The 18,244-nt window shown below is 34.0% G+C and overlaps 1 protein-coding gene across 4 annotated transcripts in view; it reads left to right on the forward strand.

Moving 5' to 3' along the window:
* The window catches only part of TUSC3 (tumor suppressor candidate 3), a 309,006-nt gene that overhangs the window by 178,383 nt on the left and 112,379 nt on the right, over positions 1-18,244 (forward strand). For 2 of the 4 annotated variants that reach the window (XM_007961713.3, XM_007961712.3), the window contains exons 8-9: positions 7,136-7,210; positions 11,882-11,972. In XM_007961713.3, coding sequence (XP_007959904.1) covers positions 7,136-7,210; positions 11,882-11,972 — 166 coding nt within the window. The remainder of the gene's footprint in view (positions 1-7,135; positions 7,211-11,881; positions 11,973-18,244) is intronic. The other 2 variants (XM_073017954.1, XM_007961715.3) reach the window with 1 other exon arrangement.

Consider the following 18,244-nt stretch of genomic DNA (forward strand, 5'->3'; position numbering starts at 1 on the left):
AACCATAGTTGGAAGAATTAGTATGTATATGAAATTATGTTTAAACCTTTTTTTTTTTTTTTTTGAGACGGAGTCTCTCTCTGTCGCCCAGGCTGGAGTGCAGTGGCGCGATCTTGGCTCACTGCAAGGTCCATCTCCCGGGTTCACGCCATTCTCCTGCCTCAGCCTCCTGGGTAGCTGGGACTATAGGTGCCTGCCACCATGCCCAGCTAATTTATTTTTTATTTTTTTAATAGAGACAGGGTTTCACCATGTTAGCCAGGATGGTGTCAATCTCCTGACCTTGTGATCCACCTGCCTCGGCCTCCCAAAGTGCTGGGATTACAAGCATGAGCCACCGTGCCCGGCCTAAAACTCTTTATATAATTTCCCAGAGTAGAGAGTTTCAGCTGTGGTGATCCAGTGATAAAATTAAGGTCGGATATGGTTTTGATTATAGAATGTTCTTAAAATTCAAAACCTCAGATATGATTTTAATGAGATAACCTGAAATCTGCTTTTCTTACTACACCTATAAATATGGCACAATAAAGCAGACATGTAATTACAAGTAGTAGTTTTCTAAAATAAAAAGGCACCTTCGTTTCATATTTAGAGAAACATTTGCAGAAATGTATGATTTTATTGTCCTAACTAATCTGCCTTTTTTTTCTATCAGTAGGCAGTCCTGGAGGGGCAGAACTAACGTCATTTAAAAATTTATTTAAAATTTCAATCAGATCAAATCAGTTTCCATAGACAGTAATGTTCCCACTAAATTCACCAAGATATGGTCTCTCTGTATGAGTGGATACAGAACACCTGAGTTCTAGGATCAGCTTTAGTGTCAACTACATAATCTCTGACCTGCCACTGCCCCTTAATTCTCCACATGTTTTTTAAGTTAGAGGATCTCAAGAAAATGACATGAAATAAATATTAGTTGGAAGTAAAATTATTTATATAAAAGTAAAAGTTATACTAGCAATTTAAAATATTTATTGTTATAAAGCTCACATTGCATTTTCTATGAGCAAAACATTTTTTTCCATTTATTATGAAAGAATATGATTTTATTCGGCATCTGTTTCTAGTCTATCACATAGAGCAAACATTGCTTTTAATATGTTATATCCAAGGAGAAACATACTATAGAAAAAAATTAATGATAGATGCAAGTTGAAAATTTTAGATTTAGATTCCTTTAAGTCTTCTGTAATGTGCTAACAGTTTTTTCAACGTCTGTTTACATTTATCTTTAAATCGAAAACATCTTGATTCCATTCCTAGGAGCAACAGAAAACTTATCATATGCATTTGAGAAGGGGTTATAATGTTTTGTAAATGTATTTGTTACTATCTCCATAGAATGCTCAGTGCCTCTGGGTATTGTATGTAATTTCCACAAATAGCAGCTTTTTTTATGTGGGATCATGTCAATATTTTGACTAAGTGTAGGAAAATGATCAACAGGATCAGCAAAGAAACTGGAGTGTGCACAGTAGTTTAAATATATATTGCTATGATATTAACAAAAATGTGCAAAGTAATACAAAAACTAGGCCAAAGTATGTGTGTATAGGATAAAGGGTAGAGGTCCATCTGTTATTTTTTTTTAATGTTGGGATATTTCAGTGAGGCACAGCTAGATGACTACACCCATCAGTTTAATGACCAAAAAGAGTAACATTCTTTTTCGTCAGAAGTAGAATCTTGTCAGATTTGGAGGGTCTTTCATTAATCATTCGGCCTTCCACTCAATGCCATGTAAGAACACTGAGAGATGATCATCTAGCTTCTTCCTCTGTATAAAAAGGAAGATTTTTACGTTACAAATGTAATTTTCCCCAAATGATAAGTATTATGCAGTCTCTTTTTCAGTCAAAAATGTTTGAGTTAATACAATGAAATTTAAGCCAAATGATTCCCAACTCTTAAAGGCCTTGAGTTAAAACATATATCTTTAAGTAATAGAGAGGGAGGGTTAGCAAGCTTAACGCCATTTTAGTATAATTCATATGTCTTAATTTCAGCCATCAGGTTTTTAAACGGCTCACTGCTCTTTTCTTGTTAAAGCTTAGAAAACTCACTTTTGCAAGAAACATTATGAGGAAGAGATCATACTTATTTACTGACCCTGCTGATTTCTAACAAAACATTTTACCTTGAGGTTGTATATAACCTATGTCTGGCAATCCCTTTGCTTTAAAATTCTCACTTTAAGGTTGTGTGCACAAATGTTTACTAAATTCTTGCATTTTTAAAAACTGTCAAGGAAGAAGAAAGCTAAATTCCAGTGAGACATAATGGTATACAGTGTTTTTGATACCACCTTAAAACCTTTACAGTAGGGGTTGGCAAACTAGGACCAGTTCAGGCCCAATCCATCCTGCCTGCTATTTTTGTAAATAAAGTTTTATTGGGACACAGAAACACCCATTCATTTATGTATTGCCTATGACTACTTTTGCATTACAACAACAGAGTTGAGTAATAGCAACAAACTCCATATGACTTGCATAGCTGGAAAATATTTACTTTGTGACCCTTTACTGAAAAAGTTTGCCAGTTTCTGCCCTGTAGGCTGTGGTCAATAAAGAAAACAAAAATCCACAATTTTATTAACTCACCCATGAACAGTTACTGTTTTTATCTTTCACTCCCTGCAATCATTTCTTTGTATTTGTTTCAAAGGAGTCAAGGTTTTATACATACTTTTCTACGTATTATACATACATATACATCTTTTCATTTGGTATGGTGACAAAATTAATATATCTTGCTTTGTTATTAAGAATTTTTGTGAATTTTTTATATGGCTAGTTAACCTATTACAAAAATGTCCCATATGTTATAGACATTTACATTTTAATTTTTCACTTTGTAAATTATTCTAAAATAGATTTTTGTATGTATATTAAATTTTTTAGTATTTTGTATTTTGTCTTATTTGGGAATACCTTTATAGGAGTGGAGTTCATGGGCATACTTCTGGCACATATAATTAATTATAAATGATGATTTGCTGAGGTTTTCGACATGCTGAAATCTTAAAATTTTGATGCTAGACTTGGGGTTTCTGGTCCCTTTCCGCCCTGTTGATAGGGAGTTTGCATATTTTTTTAACTTGTATACTTTGAAAAATACTATATTGTTACTGCATTTGCTCCCGACAAAAATAGTAAATTATAAAAATGTGATTTAAAGCAGTGTGAAACATAAGTGATATAAAGGTAAAATCATAGACATGTTTGAAATGGCAATTTTGTAAGTTATTGCAAACTTATTTGTAAAATCTAGAATATATTTATGGAGTAGTAAAATGTATTTGAATGCTCTTTATGAAAAAGATTTTTATGCTCAGCATAAAGATGTTTCATGCTGAAACTGGGCTAGCAATTATGTTCTTTGCCTAATGCTTGTTATCATTTTCATTTAATCCTGACATCTTACTCATTACTTTTGTGCTTTTTTGCTTTGCATCTTTCACTCTTTAGTTTTGTGACTTTGAGCAAGTTGTTTAAACTTCTCTGGGCTTCAGATTCCTTATTTGTAAACAGATGATAATATCTACATCAAAGAATTGTTGGTACTGGGTAAGACAGTGGATGAAACAAAGTTCTTGCCCTTTTGGAGCTAAAATTGTAGTGCTAGAACAAAGACAGTGAACTGTAAAATGTATACAATCTGAAATTTCTTTAAAAAACAGTGTTATAGAAAAAAAATCAGAATAAAGGTGAGAAGAGGCTTCTCTAACAAGATTGCATTTGAACAGAGGCCCAGTGGAAGTGAGGGAGTAAATTACATGGCCATCCCAGGGAAAAGTACCTCAGGCAGTGGGAATAACAGGTTCAAAGATCTCCTTATTACCTGACTTGCTTTGAAGGTATGAGGAGAAAAGGCTAGAAACCTAGGAGGAAGATTTAATTTCTAAAGCAGGAAACAAGCACCAAAACTCATAAAGGAAAAGATGAATAAATTTGGCCACATTAAAATTAAAGCTTCCTACATGACAAAATAATTTAAAATACAAACTATAAAGGAGAATCTGAATGGAATACTTAAGTCAATTCGTATCTAGGAAAAAAAAAATGTTGTCCTCCAAGTTAATAAGAAAAAGCAACTGTGCTTTTGGAAAAATGGGCAAAAAAACAAAACAAAACAAAAAAAAAAAAAAAAAAAAAAAAAACAGTGTACCAAAAACTAAACCAAAAAAAGAGGAATGAACATATCAAAAAATGCTCAGAACCAAGTGAGGAGCTATTGATACCACTCTTTCCTTACCAGTTTGATAAAACCAATAATTGGGTAGTATTGTGTTAGTGAAATGTAAGAAAACCTGAACATTGCTCTTTTTAGAGAACAGTATGATTATACCTAACAAATTTGAAAATACACTTACTGAACCTCTCAAAAAATTCACAGGTCTCCTAGTGTATATCGCGCATATACACTAGGAGACCTGTGAAAATATGTTCTTTGCAGGAATATTTGTAGTAGCAAGCATTTGGAAATAAATGCCATCAGTAAGATAAAGCAATAAAATATGGTATACTCTTACGAAAATGTACATAATTTTCTGTTACCACATTGTTTTAATTTAAGCGATTCAAATGAGAAACATGTTACTGATAGTTTTCAACTTTGTAATAATACGGAGAGAGAGTAGGAAAAATGTTATGAAGATACATTTATAGGGACATGTTATATTTGGGTGACCATAGTTAATGCCCAGTAAAATATACTTTTCCCTGAGTTCATGTCTTTGTGTATGAACCGATACATGTATTTGTGTATGTGTGCATTTATGTGTGTATAAAATTGGACCGTAAGAACATATTAATATATGGCTTTACTCCCATTAAAATTGTCATACATTTTATTTTGTAGGCTTTATTTTCCCTAGTAATAGAAATACTGCCATTTCCCCCATGATTCATTAATGGAATGGAGGAAGCTGCTTAGCAGATGGAATCATAAGATGAATGTATGTTTTCCTTTTAATATCCACATAAATTCACCTTAAATGCCATTTATGTTTTGGATAGTTAAAAATGTCATAGCAGCTGGGCACGGTGGCTCACAACTGTAATCCTAGCACTCTGGGAGACCGAGGCAGGCAGATCACTTGAGGCCAGGAGTTCAAGACCAGCCTGGCCAACATGTCGAAACCCCATCTCTACTAAAATAGTAAATTTATCCAGGCATGGTGGTGCACTCCTGTGATCCCAGCCACTTGGGACGCTGAGGCATGAGAACTGCTTGAACCCGGGAGGCAGAGGTTGCAGTGAGTCAAGATTGTGCCACTGCACTGCAGCCTGGGCTACAAAGTGAAACTCTTTGTCTCTAAAAATTAAAAAAAAAAATTCTAAAAAGTCATAGTAAAATAATCTGCAGTTCTATTTGAATTATTAAATATGTGTATTTAAATGTGTAGATAAAAATTTACACATGAATATAAAAAGTATTACAGAAGAAATGATTAAAGGGGAAACTCAGTAACTCCTTGTTAAGGATCCATATCAGTCACATCTATCTGTTCCAGAAAACTGATATGAAAAGTTTTAGTGAAACAAGTTTTTAATTTTTATCATGTTGTTAACAATGTCCAGTGTCTATGGATTCAGGGTAAGGTATACAAGTAGATGGTCCAAAATACTTTAAGAATACAAAACAGTCATTCTCTTAAAATATTCTTTTCAGGCTACTGCTACATGATTGAAAGGCAGGAATTTCATAGAAGTGTCAGGTGTTTTTCAAGCTGTGTAGCAGGGATCTCTAGAAGTTTAGTGCTAGTCTGTGGTATGTATGTGTGTGGTGGGGAGGGCTGACATTGTGCAGGGGTGGCAGGGGCTTTTTTGCTTGTATATGTTACGCTTCCAAACAGGTTTTTCTTTATTTTCCTTTTTCCTAGAAAGAGTTCCAATGCTAAAACAAATACAATAGTTTGAAAACCGTTTGTATAGAGAGGTCATGGAAGCATAAATGCCTTAATAGAGAAGTCAGGCATTTATCATTATCCAGAAGTTGGATAATACGGTCATGAAGACGGACTCAAATATGAGCATTATAAATAATCAGAATTTCAATAATATGATTATAAAAACAAGACTCAGAGAGGAAATGTTCTCTGCAGAATTTTCTCTCACCTCCTCCACTTGATCGTATATTGCCCAATATTATCCTTTGAGCTTCTGTTGATAGATCCAGCACAGGAGATTTATTGATGCTGTTTATACACAAATAGCAGTAGAAACAAATACAATGGAATCATAATGAAATTAAGCAAATTGAGGAAGTTCTGGCCTGAATTGTTTTATTTTTCTCTTCAATTTTTAATCCATTAATCGCTTGGGCAAAATATATAATAAATATGTTTTCAGAATTGATGAGTTCTAAAATCGTAAGAGTCGATGATGTCAAAAATGTTGTAATAACATGGCAAAGAATGTTTTTATGAAGGTGAAAATTTCCCATCATTTTCTTAATTCTGGCATTATTCAACATAGTATGAATATATCCATCCTGTTGGAAGCAGGTATTAAATACAAAAGTAATTTTGTGATCTCATTCTTAAGGTATCAGTTAGCTGACTAGCTCAGGGTCCTGCTAGATTCATTAAATTGTTTTATTATAATATGCTCGTTTGCTTGTGTAAGATTTTTAATTTTATACCCCCAGATGTTCAAGTGACATGACACTTGAGCTTCATAAAGATTTCAGCTAAACAAAATCTATGAAAAAACACATTTAGAAGAAAAAGCTGTGTGCACACAATGAAAATGAAATGTGTCAGTGACAGGTGTCATCATGTCTATAAGCAGTGCATATCTTTATGTATAATGTGAAATGTTGTAACTGGTTTTGAGAGTCCATATAGTTTATATGTGCTATGAAAATCCTGGAATTTAAGAACCTTTAGCATTAGCCTCTCAATATATCACAAATTGAACTTTCATGTTATAAATTTTTTAAAAATTAAGGCATATTTGCTCACGCAAAGAATGGTAATTTTATATTATATAAAGATAATTGATTTTATTTACCTCTTTGTGCACTTATAATTTAGCCATTCTGGAACCTTGTGTTCAGAGCCAGAAAAATTAACAGATTTTATTCACATCTATGTCTATGGCTTCCTTGACAACTACTGCAGATGCCGCTATCACCATGGGGATGGTTCTTCTAAATGAAGCAGCAACTTCGAAAGGAGATGTTGGAAAAAGACGGAGTAAGTCTCTGTGTTGCCATTTTTGTAATTTCGTTTTAGTCTTAAGATTCATTTAAGTCAAATGGGAAATACATAAAAGCCCTTTGTAAAGAAACTTCTAAATAAATGTTGTGGTTTGAAGAAGATTTTAACTTTTTTCTGTTTCTGGGATGTGTTCGTATACTTGCAAATATATTTCTTCCAAAAGGGGACGGGGTAGTTTTCTGTGGAATTGCATATAAAGTGGAACTGTCCTTCACCCTCGTCAGGGTGCTCTAATCCATCCCTGCTGAAGCCATAGTCTTTGTTGTAATTCCACCCGGCACAGAGAGATGGAAAATTCTGGGGACAGAGTCTTCAGATATTTTATTGTCATCTAACATACTCTCTCTGCTACAAGAGTGAGGGGTGCACTCAAAGCCTGACTTAGATGAAACTTCTGCATAAGTATTGTACACTGAGATATATTACCTTTCCATTCGTTCCAAAGCTTCCTTTAACATTTTTTAAAGGGCATCTGTTGATACTATCTCTTCCAGGGTCTTTGCCTTTCCCATTGATATACCAAGATTTACAGCTCCATCAAGTTTTCTAGCATTATGTTTTTAAACAAGTTAATTCTGTGGTTTTTCTTTGATGGAACCATTTCTCTCCGAGTTGTAGAAAAACATATGAGGTTATTGAGAAGTAAAGAGTTTTCTAGCAAAAAGAGAAGAACACACAGGGAAAATGTGCTCTGAGGAGCAAAGGACAGTCGCTTGTTTCTTGCCACAGACCTTTTTATAATTAATATCAAGTCCCTATATGATTTGATATGTCCACAAACCTATCAGTTTTTCTTATTATTCTTTGCATTTCTGAACTCTTTAAAACCCAAAATTTGTATATGAGCAGCATAGGTATCTGAAAGAGTATTTATTAATAAATTTAAAATAAAAATCCAGACTTCATGGGTTTTTAGCTAGGGTGACATGTGTATAAACAAATCATAGTGCTTTCTAAATACTTAAAAGTCTTAGGGGTTGAAATGTTTTTGATGTAATACACAGTTGAGACGGCCCTCTTTTCCTATGGTATCATCTGTTAAAGAAACTACAAAAGAAATGAGCACATTATCATGTTGAATATAATTTTATTTATGTATCTTCTGAATAAACATCATGTCCTTAGGATTGACATTATCCCTATGAGGACATACTATTTTTTTAAATAATTTCAACTTTTATTTTAGATTTGGGAGTATATGTATATGTTTGTTCCATGGGTATTTTGGATGATACTGAAGTGTAAGTATGGATCCCATCACCCAATAATGAGCGTAGAATGCAACAATTGATTTTTCAACCTACACGCGCCTCCCTCCATCCCCACTCTAGTCGTGTCTTTTCTCATCTTTATGTTCATATGTATGCAGTGTTTAGCTCCCACTTTCAAGTGAGAACATTTGGTATTTGGTTTTCTGTTTCTGTGTTAATTCACTTAGGATAATAGCCTCCAGTTGCATTCATGTTGATGTACAGGACATGATTTTGTTCTTTATGGCTGCATAGTATTCCATGGTGCATATATACCACATTTTATCTAGTCCATCATGGATGTGGTATATATGCACCATGGAATCGACATGGGTTGATTCCTTTTTTTTTTTTGCTATTGTGCATAGGGCTGCAGTAAACATAAGAGTTCATGTGCCTTTTTGGTGGAATGATTTATTTTCCTTTGGGTGTATACCCCGTAAGGGGATTGCTGGGCCAATGGTAGCACTACGTTAAGTGCTTAAGATTTTGAGAAATCTCGAAACTGCTTTCCACAGTAGCTGCTCTAATTTACATTCTCGCCAACAGTACATAAGCATTCCCTTTTCCCTACAACCTCACCGGTATCTGCTTTTTGACTTTTTAATCATAGCCGTTCTGACTGGTGTGAGATGGTATCTCATTGTGGTTTTGAGTTGCGTTTCTCTGCTGAGTAGTGATAATGAACATTTTTTCATATGGTTACTGGCCCCTTGTATGTCTTTTAAGAAATACCTGTTCATGTCCTTTTTCTGCTTTTTAATGGGGTGGTTTTTTGCTCATGGATTTAAGTTCCCTGTAGATTCTGGATATTAGATGTTTGTCAGATGCATAGCTACCAAAAATTTTCTCCCATTCTGTAGGTTGTCTGTTTACTCTGTCTTGTTGTTTTGCTGAGGCTCATTAATCAGTCCCACTTGCCGATTTTTATTTGCAACTGCTTTTGGAGACTTCATAAAAAAAATTCTTTGCCGGAGCCAGTGTTGAGAAGGGCATTTCCTAGGTTTTCTTCTAGGATTTTTAAGGTTTTAGGTCTTACATTTGAGTTAATTTTCATATATATGGTGAATGTTAGGGGCCAAGTTTCATTCTTGTGCATATGGCTAGCCAGTTATCCCAGCAACATTTTTTGAATAGGGAGTCCTTTCCCCATTGCTTGTTTTTGTCAGCTTTGTTGAAGATTGGATGGTTGTGAATGTGCAGCTTTATTTCTGGGTTTTCTATTCTGTTCCATTGGTCTATGTGGAAGACATCCTCTTAATTATGTGTTTATTGTATATCCTGTCTTAAGGTAAATAATAGTAAGAAATGTGTAGTAAATTTTTAAATCTTAGAACATTCATTATAGTAATATGATACTGAATTTATTAAATCACCATTTCCAACTTCCCTCTTGGTAGATGTTTCTTTAACTCCAGCTCCCACCCACCCCTAAATTGTTTATTCATGTTGTGTGTGTGTGCATATGTGTGTATGAGAGCGAGCTGGAAAACATTTTAAAACTTTTAAATTACTCCTTGTTGATGTGATTTTTGTTTTTGATATGGCACAACTACTATGATTAGTGTTTCCCAGGTCAGAATGCATCTGCCTCACCATAGCATTTTCTTTCCAAAGGTGGAGTATCTCATGTGACTGCCATGGTTCCTTTAGTAATTACTAACCCCTCACTACCCTCAGTTCCTCTCCCTTGCCATATACAAGTACTTGAGTAGCATTATTTTGTTCCACTGCATAGGATCAAGTAATTTTCTTCTGTCTTACTTGATCACATATTTCGAGCCTCTTCGAGCCTCATTTCCCATAGAGCACAACCCAGGGGAGCTACTAAAAAGAGCAAAGGGAATGAAAAGAATGCTTTATTCTTCTTTTGAAAAATAAAAAGGAGATGGAAGGAAAAGAAAGAAGTGTTAGATAAAATGCCAGATTTGGGAAGGTATAGAGTAAATCATTTTGTAATTCATGATGGGTTTAGTAAGATTGTTCTTCGCAAAGTTGTTATGCTGTCTCTGGGTCTTGGTGTCTGTCATATGGGGATATTCTGTAATTTTCAAAAACTTTTTTATTTTATGATATTCAACAAACTCATTTTTTGCTTTATTTTCTCCCAATATTCATGTGAAGTTCAGCTGCATGAGTGTTGTCTGAAATGAAATGTCAGAGGCTACACTTGGATGCTATTAAATGCTTGTGATGTTTCACAATTCATATTGAAAACTTAGAAGATATTCCTGCAGAGTTGCATAAAAACGGACACATTTGCAGACCATATTTTGACAAAGCTGCACCTTGTGTACTCCATGATTGCCAGAACTGCAGTTAAACTTGGTTTCATTTATATATTGGAAAAAATTTTAAAAATCATACTTCCTTATAGAATCATATAGATCTGTTTGATTTTCCTTATTCTGCTTTAGTGTTTTTAATCTTTTTAAAGCTTTTTTATTTTACAAATAAATTCTCTGAAATAAAAGGTGTATTGTGCAAATATTTGTTCTTAAAAGATGTTTAGATATTTCTTGAGATTAACACTAATTTCTACTTACAGAACATATTTAAGTATTTAAATTTTATAAGCATGTTTAGATTGTACTAATAATTGCAATGAATCTTGTTTAATTAAATATCCAAAATATATGTGCAAAAGAAACATATTTTATTATTCATCTGCTTTAGAGTAAAATCTTCTCAATCATAATAAAAAGGAAATGAGAAAATAAAGTACTTTTCCTATTGTTAGCTTTCCTGGGACAGAGGAATATTGAAAACCTAGACCACAGCACATTTGACTTTCACATGTGCCCCTCAGTTTGTTTGTAAGACAGACAACATTTTGACACTATTACCTGCCATGGAGGGAGTTTCCTCCCCTCTGGTTCTCACTTAGACCATATTTTCTCTCTTCAAGCTTTTATTCTTTGCTTTCTATAACATGCTCTCACTGAGGCGATACTAACCAAAACCTAAAGTTACTGCCTAGCATCTGAAAAGATTAAAATTATATTAAGCATTTTAACAATGCAAATGTTCCTGCTAATATAGCCAATGCTTAATAATGCAAGAGCCAATAATCTTGTTTGTGGTTTATAACATGGTTTGTTTTGATCACTCTGGGGCATGTTAGTACTTGTAAGAACTCTATACAAGAAGAAAACCTCCAGAAGACTTAGATCAGTCAATTTTGTTGTTTTCATACCCCAAATAGTACATTTTCATTGAGAAGAATGTGGAAAATAATGAACACATTGTATTGTGGATAATCTGGTTTGTTGTACCTGTATGTGCAATGAACTATTAAATGTAAGTATACTGTAATTGAATGCATTTAAAAATATGAACAATTGGGGTTTCTTCTGCATATTTTTAGACACTAATGGTATTTTCTGTCTATTTCTAGTAATTTGCCTAGTGGGATTGGGCCTGGTGGTCTTCTTCTTCAGTTTTCTACTTTCAATATTTCGTTCCAAGTACCACGGCTATCCTTATAGGTAATATCTTTATACTAACATGAATGTTTTTATTTTTAACTAATAGAACAGAATTTCAGTGGTTAATATATAATTAAGGATGAATATAAAGTTGCTGTGTAATTTTTAAATTCAGTTAAGCAAGTGTTTGAGCACCTGCCATGTGTTCAGCAAAGTACACAAAGGAGATATACGACATACTTCTTGTTCCCTGACAGCATATAGTTTATTTTTTTGACATACATATTTTTATATAACAAATGAGATTGAAGCTCATTTTGATGACTTCAAAATTTTATCTTCCCTTAGTTTGTCATGATTTTGACTTCATTCGCAAGATGGTTTTCTCATATAATTCACTGTTCATTGTCTAATAAACTTTGTGTTATCTTTGGAATTCTACAAAATTTTTACTTTTCAAAATAAGAGCCAACATGAAAGGGAAAAATTAAGTGATAAAATAATCTCTGGTCATTATAAATCATAACGAGTATCTCATAAAATTTTCTACAAATTGTCATAATTGGAGATGGAAAGATATTGAAAATTCAAAGACCACATTATTATTACCAAACTATACTTTCACTAAAGCACACTATAGTAGATGTGCCAGATTACAGTTGTTCACTTTATGAATTAGGCCTGTATTCATTCTTGAGCTTTTTCCTCCAAGTTTTCTTAAATAACTTTCATTTTCTCTTTCTCTAGGCAGTCCTCCTTTTAGCTTAGCTCATCTCTCTAATGAGTAAAAGCTCAGTATTTCCTTTTTCAGAGATTTTGAAGATTCTGTTTAGGTAATAGAACCAGTGATATGTTGATAGAAAATAAAAGCTTCTCAAAGCTTACATCTCTCCTGCCTGTGAACAGTGGACATTTTTAGAACATTTCTACACAGATCATAGTAGCAATATATAGCCTTATCAGGGAGAAAACTAATCCCATAAAAGGGAGATCTAACCAGGGGATTGTAACACAAGAGTATGAGTCTTCAGCCCCACCCCCTCTATTTTCATAAGTGGCCAGAGGTACATTTCCAATTCTTTTCTTCCCATAGCCATTAAAAATAAACATACCAAGGGAATGGAAGAAATATGGGTATCAGATTTCCTGACACCCTGCTTGCAGTGTAAATTTTTTAAAATATCAGTTCTGAGGACAGCAAGAGTTATGAAAGAGGCAAGCAGAGTCTTCAGGTTTTTCATTTTATTCTTGACTTTAGATAGCCAGCCAATTTTGGTGTTGATGATGTGAAATCATCAAATCTAAGATGAAGTAATACCCAAGAAAGATGAAGTGTGTTTTTCTTTCGCCCTGCTCTGGGATTGAGAATCATGTTTCTGTATGGTTGGTACTTAGTTTGACATGTGTTCTTAATGGAAGGTGTAAAGTAACAAAAATAGAAATATTGGTACTTAGTTTGACATGTGTTCTTAATGGAAGGTGTAAAGTAACAAAAATAGAAAGACTCTATTTTATCCATGATGCCAAAAACACTTGAAAATTAATCCATTTTCATCTATAGTACTTAGTTTCAAAGGAAATATATATCTTTTTATGAAAAGATAAACTATACAGTAAGTGATACTGTGAGATTCTTAAGCCCTAATTAGTTGACAGGAAGTAGGGAAGGGTAAAGGGCAAATTCTAACTTTCCTCATATATCAGAGCACGTAATGATACTAAAATATCATTCCCTATCTAGATTATTATCTGACACAGCAATATGACTAGGAAAAGTGCAGAAAAAAATTTTACTAGTTTTTTATAATGTTGCATTTGACAGCACTATTTTTGTTATGATATGAAGAGTTTAAGTTTGTACTTTTTTTTCAAGTAGTAGTTGTCATTTAGTATAATAACTCTCCAGTGCTCTGGGGTTTTGTGGTTGTTTTTTAACTGAGGTTGGACATAGAAATTACCTGGGAAGCTTTTCAAAATACGTATCCTTGGCCTCTCCATAGATAGGAATAGTAAGCACATCTGAACCAGCGTATATGCCACTTACATTATTTCTGTGTGAATGTGGCATTTGAACATTCTTCTTATGTAACCAATCCCACACTCCTGTCAGCTCCCCACCAACCTAACAGGAGATGGATTTGCCTTCAGCAGGCCTCATAATGCTAGAAATATAGATGAAACTCTTGTAAGAAGTCAGAGATGGAAATTATGTCTTAGAGTGGTTTGTGAATGTGAAATTTGACATAGTTTAGATGAAAACCCTAACAAGGAGCTGCCAAGAAACAGAATCAGAAGAGAGCCTATCAAAGAAGCTTGGGACACCAGGTGTGCTAAACAGTGTGCCATGCTGTGTGGAGAAATGGCTGGCAGGCCTCTGACTGCTGTAACAGCTCTTCAGAGTGCTCCATCATTTGCTGTGCTATTGTGTGGATTTACCGGATTGACCTAGACAAGCTAAATAGAGTTTGGTTGCTCTGTTAGGCAATTTTAGATTCAAGAAGCCAAAAGGCAATCGGAGTATGTTAGATAATGGGAGGTTTATTGGAGAGATATATGGAGAAGCAAGGAAGACAATTAAAAACGTAGTTGCCACATAGCTAGATCTCACAGATGTTGGAAAAGGTTCAGAAAATAGGTCATTCAACAACAGAAATCCATTGCTTCAGAAGTAACTCAATGACTAATCTCTTGCTCCAATTCTTCCACTATTATTACTGAGTAATGTCTGTATACCATTCTCTTCAGCTGATTAGAGCCTTCTCTGTCCCTTAGACTCCCACCTATGCTACCGGTTCTCACTCTCTCAACATGATTTTGTGAATTTTCTTTTCTAAGAGGAAGGGAATGATTGGCTAAGTTTTTCACTCCCCAGTACTGGGCATCTGATGTAAGGAGAACTTTCACCCCAGTCTACCTCCTATGCCATAGTCTATCCTCTGGACTCCTTGAAGGTGTCTCCTTTACCACCCTTTGTTGGAGCTATTCAAAGAGCCCAATGAATTACATTAATTTTCTGTTTTCTAAGCACATCCAACAGAAGCCAAATACAATGACAAACACCTATGAAAGATAAAACCACCAAATATGTGAACAGAGTAGTATTTCATTCACCTCATGTATTTGGGAAAAAGGTGTTCAGATAGATCTTTGATCCTAAGAGATGGTTCTCAAAACTCTGTGGCTTCTTATTCCTACACCATGTGCAACTGAGTCAGAGTCTGCAAGTGTGGGTTTTAAGAATCAGGTGAATAGTTACCCAGGTGAATCTGATATAACCATTTTATGAGCCTGTCTTAGGGAACTAAGTGATAAAGGATTTCACAATTGCCTCAGTTTTAAATTTGAGTTGTTAAACAAATGCTTTATAGACATGCCATGATGTTTACTGTGAAGTCATCTGTTGGGAGAAAGTGCATACATCCATGAACCAGGGAATAACAGTGTAAAATGTTGAAAGCTAAGTGGCAGATCTGTTGTATGGAAATAATTGAGAAAGATCACTGTGGGTTTGAGAAAGGAAGGCTCCAGAAGAAGGCTTGAATTAGGCTAAAATTCAACAAAGCATTTAGACAAAGAAGAGGGGCTGAAGATATTTCATGGACAGAAAGTCATAATTTGTATACAGAGGAATGGGAAGAGAAATATGTTCATGGTGTCTTCTGAGGATTATGAGTATACTACTCAATAGTGAACATGTTTCTGGCTTAAAATGTATTAATTAGACAAAGAAATATATGAAAAGGAAGATATATACACAAAAGGAAATATTCCTAACCAATTTGGGTGAATTTTACAACAGTTCTCTAATTCAAATTCTAGGTATTTGCAAAACTAATAATTATTTTTCCAGGTGAGTTTTTGGGATTTTTTTTTCTGGAACATCATAGTGTTCTGGGATTGTAGTACTGCACAGGATCATAGAGATCATATCGTTATTATTCATTTTACAGATGCGACCAAGAGAGTGTCTCTATTTAAAGACAGAAGCAGAAAATCTGACTCTTAGCTCACTTGTCTCTCCTATGCCATATTTTGTGTAGAAAAAACATGACTTGTATATTCATATAAGTGGAAAATTATCCCAGAATCAAAGTTGAAAATAACATGAGGTCAAATGTATAATGACATCAATAATGTGATAGCCAAAGCCTCTAAGAAAAATGTTGACAATTAGATAAATGTTCAGCACCAAGATAATAACTTACTTTGGCCTCTTGAATTAGTTCGAGAGATGATGATTTTACTCAAAAGGAAATCTACAGAAAAACTAAGGGACACTGACAAAATCTACTTATTAAACAAATTTAAGTAATTTTTATATCTTCTTATTTACTAGTGAAAGCTGCTATAGTTTACATAGATGTGATGCCCTTTTTATATTTTTTTAATCTTTATAATACTCTATTCATGTATCCTCAGATCATATCTGAGATTGTTATGAATTTCATGACTTAGTTGTGGAGCTGTTGTACTGTCCAATTTAAATAATCCCTGTAATTATAGCTTCCCAGAGCACATTAAAGCCTTCTAATATGTCCCTTCAGCTCTTTTAAGAACTGTCATTTATCTATTTTCCTACATTCTATTGATATACTGGGAAATTGTTTAGCAAACTTTCATAAATCCTTATGGTGCTCATAGATAACCCTTCTTATGATCATTCATATTTGAATTATTTTGCTCTCAGGTTTACATAGTATAATTTTTCCCTTCATAACATTTACAGTATCCTTCTAAACCAACAAAATACAGTGGACAGGAGAGAATTATGAACAAAAAACAAGTTTACCATTTAAAAAGTTTTAACCCCTTTTGTTAGTCTAGCACATGTATATATGCTAAAGTTAACTTAGTAATAATATATTTTACTTTGAGTCACCTTTTTATTCCATGGCATTATTTTCCTTTTAAATAAGCTTTCGTTTTCTTCTCAGTTGTTTTATCCATTCTCTTGTGAATGATTATGATAATTGCCTGACAAACATAAAAAACAAATGTTACTAAAAGACTGCAGAGAGTATATACCAGAGATTTGGGTACACCCTGAGCCAAATTACAAAAACCTGACAGTACAGGGAAAGCAAATATATATCTATTCAATTAGTTAACTAAAGAAAGAGCAAAGGTGATGGCAAAAGCAAGTGTCAAAGATGGAACAAATGAAGGAGAAGAAGAAATAATTTTGATACTAGTTGATAGGTGAGATGCTGATAAAGAACAGAAAGCCCTTTTCCCATAGAATTATCCTGTGATGAACATAGCACCACGTTGTTCAAAAATATTTTTGTATTCCTGGAAGCATTTACCTGTGGCACCAGCATTATGTATGTTTTAAAGGCAGTTTGTAGAAAATGAGAGAAAGAGATGCAGGAAAGAATTATTCTAGGAAGAGGAAAATCCACAACACATATTCCAGCAGGTATTTGCTGGCCTTTGGTAGTTCTGCAAAGACATTACATTGGTAGATGTCCATTTTCTAAGAGCATTGGACTGTAAAATAGTAAATCGTAAACTCTAGGAACCCAGACCTGAACCACTCCAGCCATCCAAGACAGAAATACATTGAAGTAGGCTGACTGACAAGAGGAGAAAAATAGTTTCTCAACCAAGACAGTATCCGTGACTTTCCCAGTTTTAACAGAAATACATGTTGCAGAGATCAATTACTAATACAGATGCACGTTCTTCTTCACAGTAACTCTTGGGAAGTTTCCTACTTCTACTTTAGATCATACCTGTACTTGGGATAAGACACCTGAGTTACCCTTTAGTGAAAATGCACATTTGAACATAACACCTTCTCCTTTTTTTTTTTTTTAAAAAAAAGAAAATCACCTTTTGTAATGGCCTTTAGCCTCCAATGCCAAAGTAGTTGCTTGGGTGTTATGCATCCGCCTTTTAGCCCTCAATGTCTTCATTTTGAATTTTTCTAAATTATAAACTGTTGTGGAACTGATACACAGGACTGTATCCATAATTACTTTATGTACAGAACCATGATCATAATTGTCTTTGAACTAATTTTTTTACATTCTGTCCTCACAATTTTTAATTTTATTTAAAATACAGTCCTTAATTTCTTCTGTATGAAGTGATCCTGTTCTGTTTATTCATTTTTATTTTAATCTTAAGCCTTATAAAACCTTAAACATCTATGCCCTTCATATTTTTTCAGTACTTCATAGTACTTTCAAAATTGCTGTTTTCTTTGCTGATACATGTACCTGCTAAAGGGATAAATACCTACTTTAAATATTTATCCTATATTCTTAAATCTTCCCTAAAGTTTACCCTTAACACTTTACAGCATGAATCTGTTTCATGCCATTACT

The sequence above is a fragment of the Chlorocebus sabaeus genome, chromosome 8 (genome assembly GCF_047675955.1).
Source record: "Chlorocebus sabaeus isolate Y175 chromosome 8, mChlSab1.0.hap1, whole genome shotgun sequence".
NCBI lineage: Eukaryota > Metazoa > Chordata > Mammalia > Primates > Cercopithecidae > Chlorocebus > Chlorocebus sabaeus.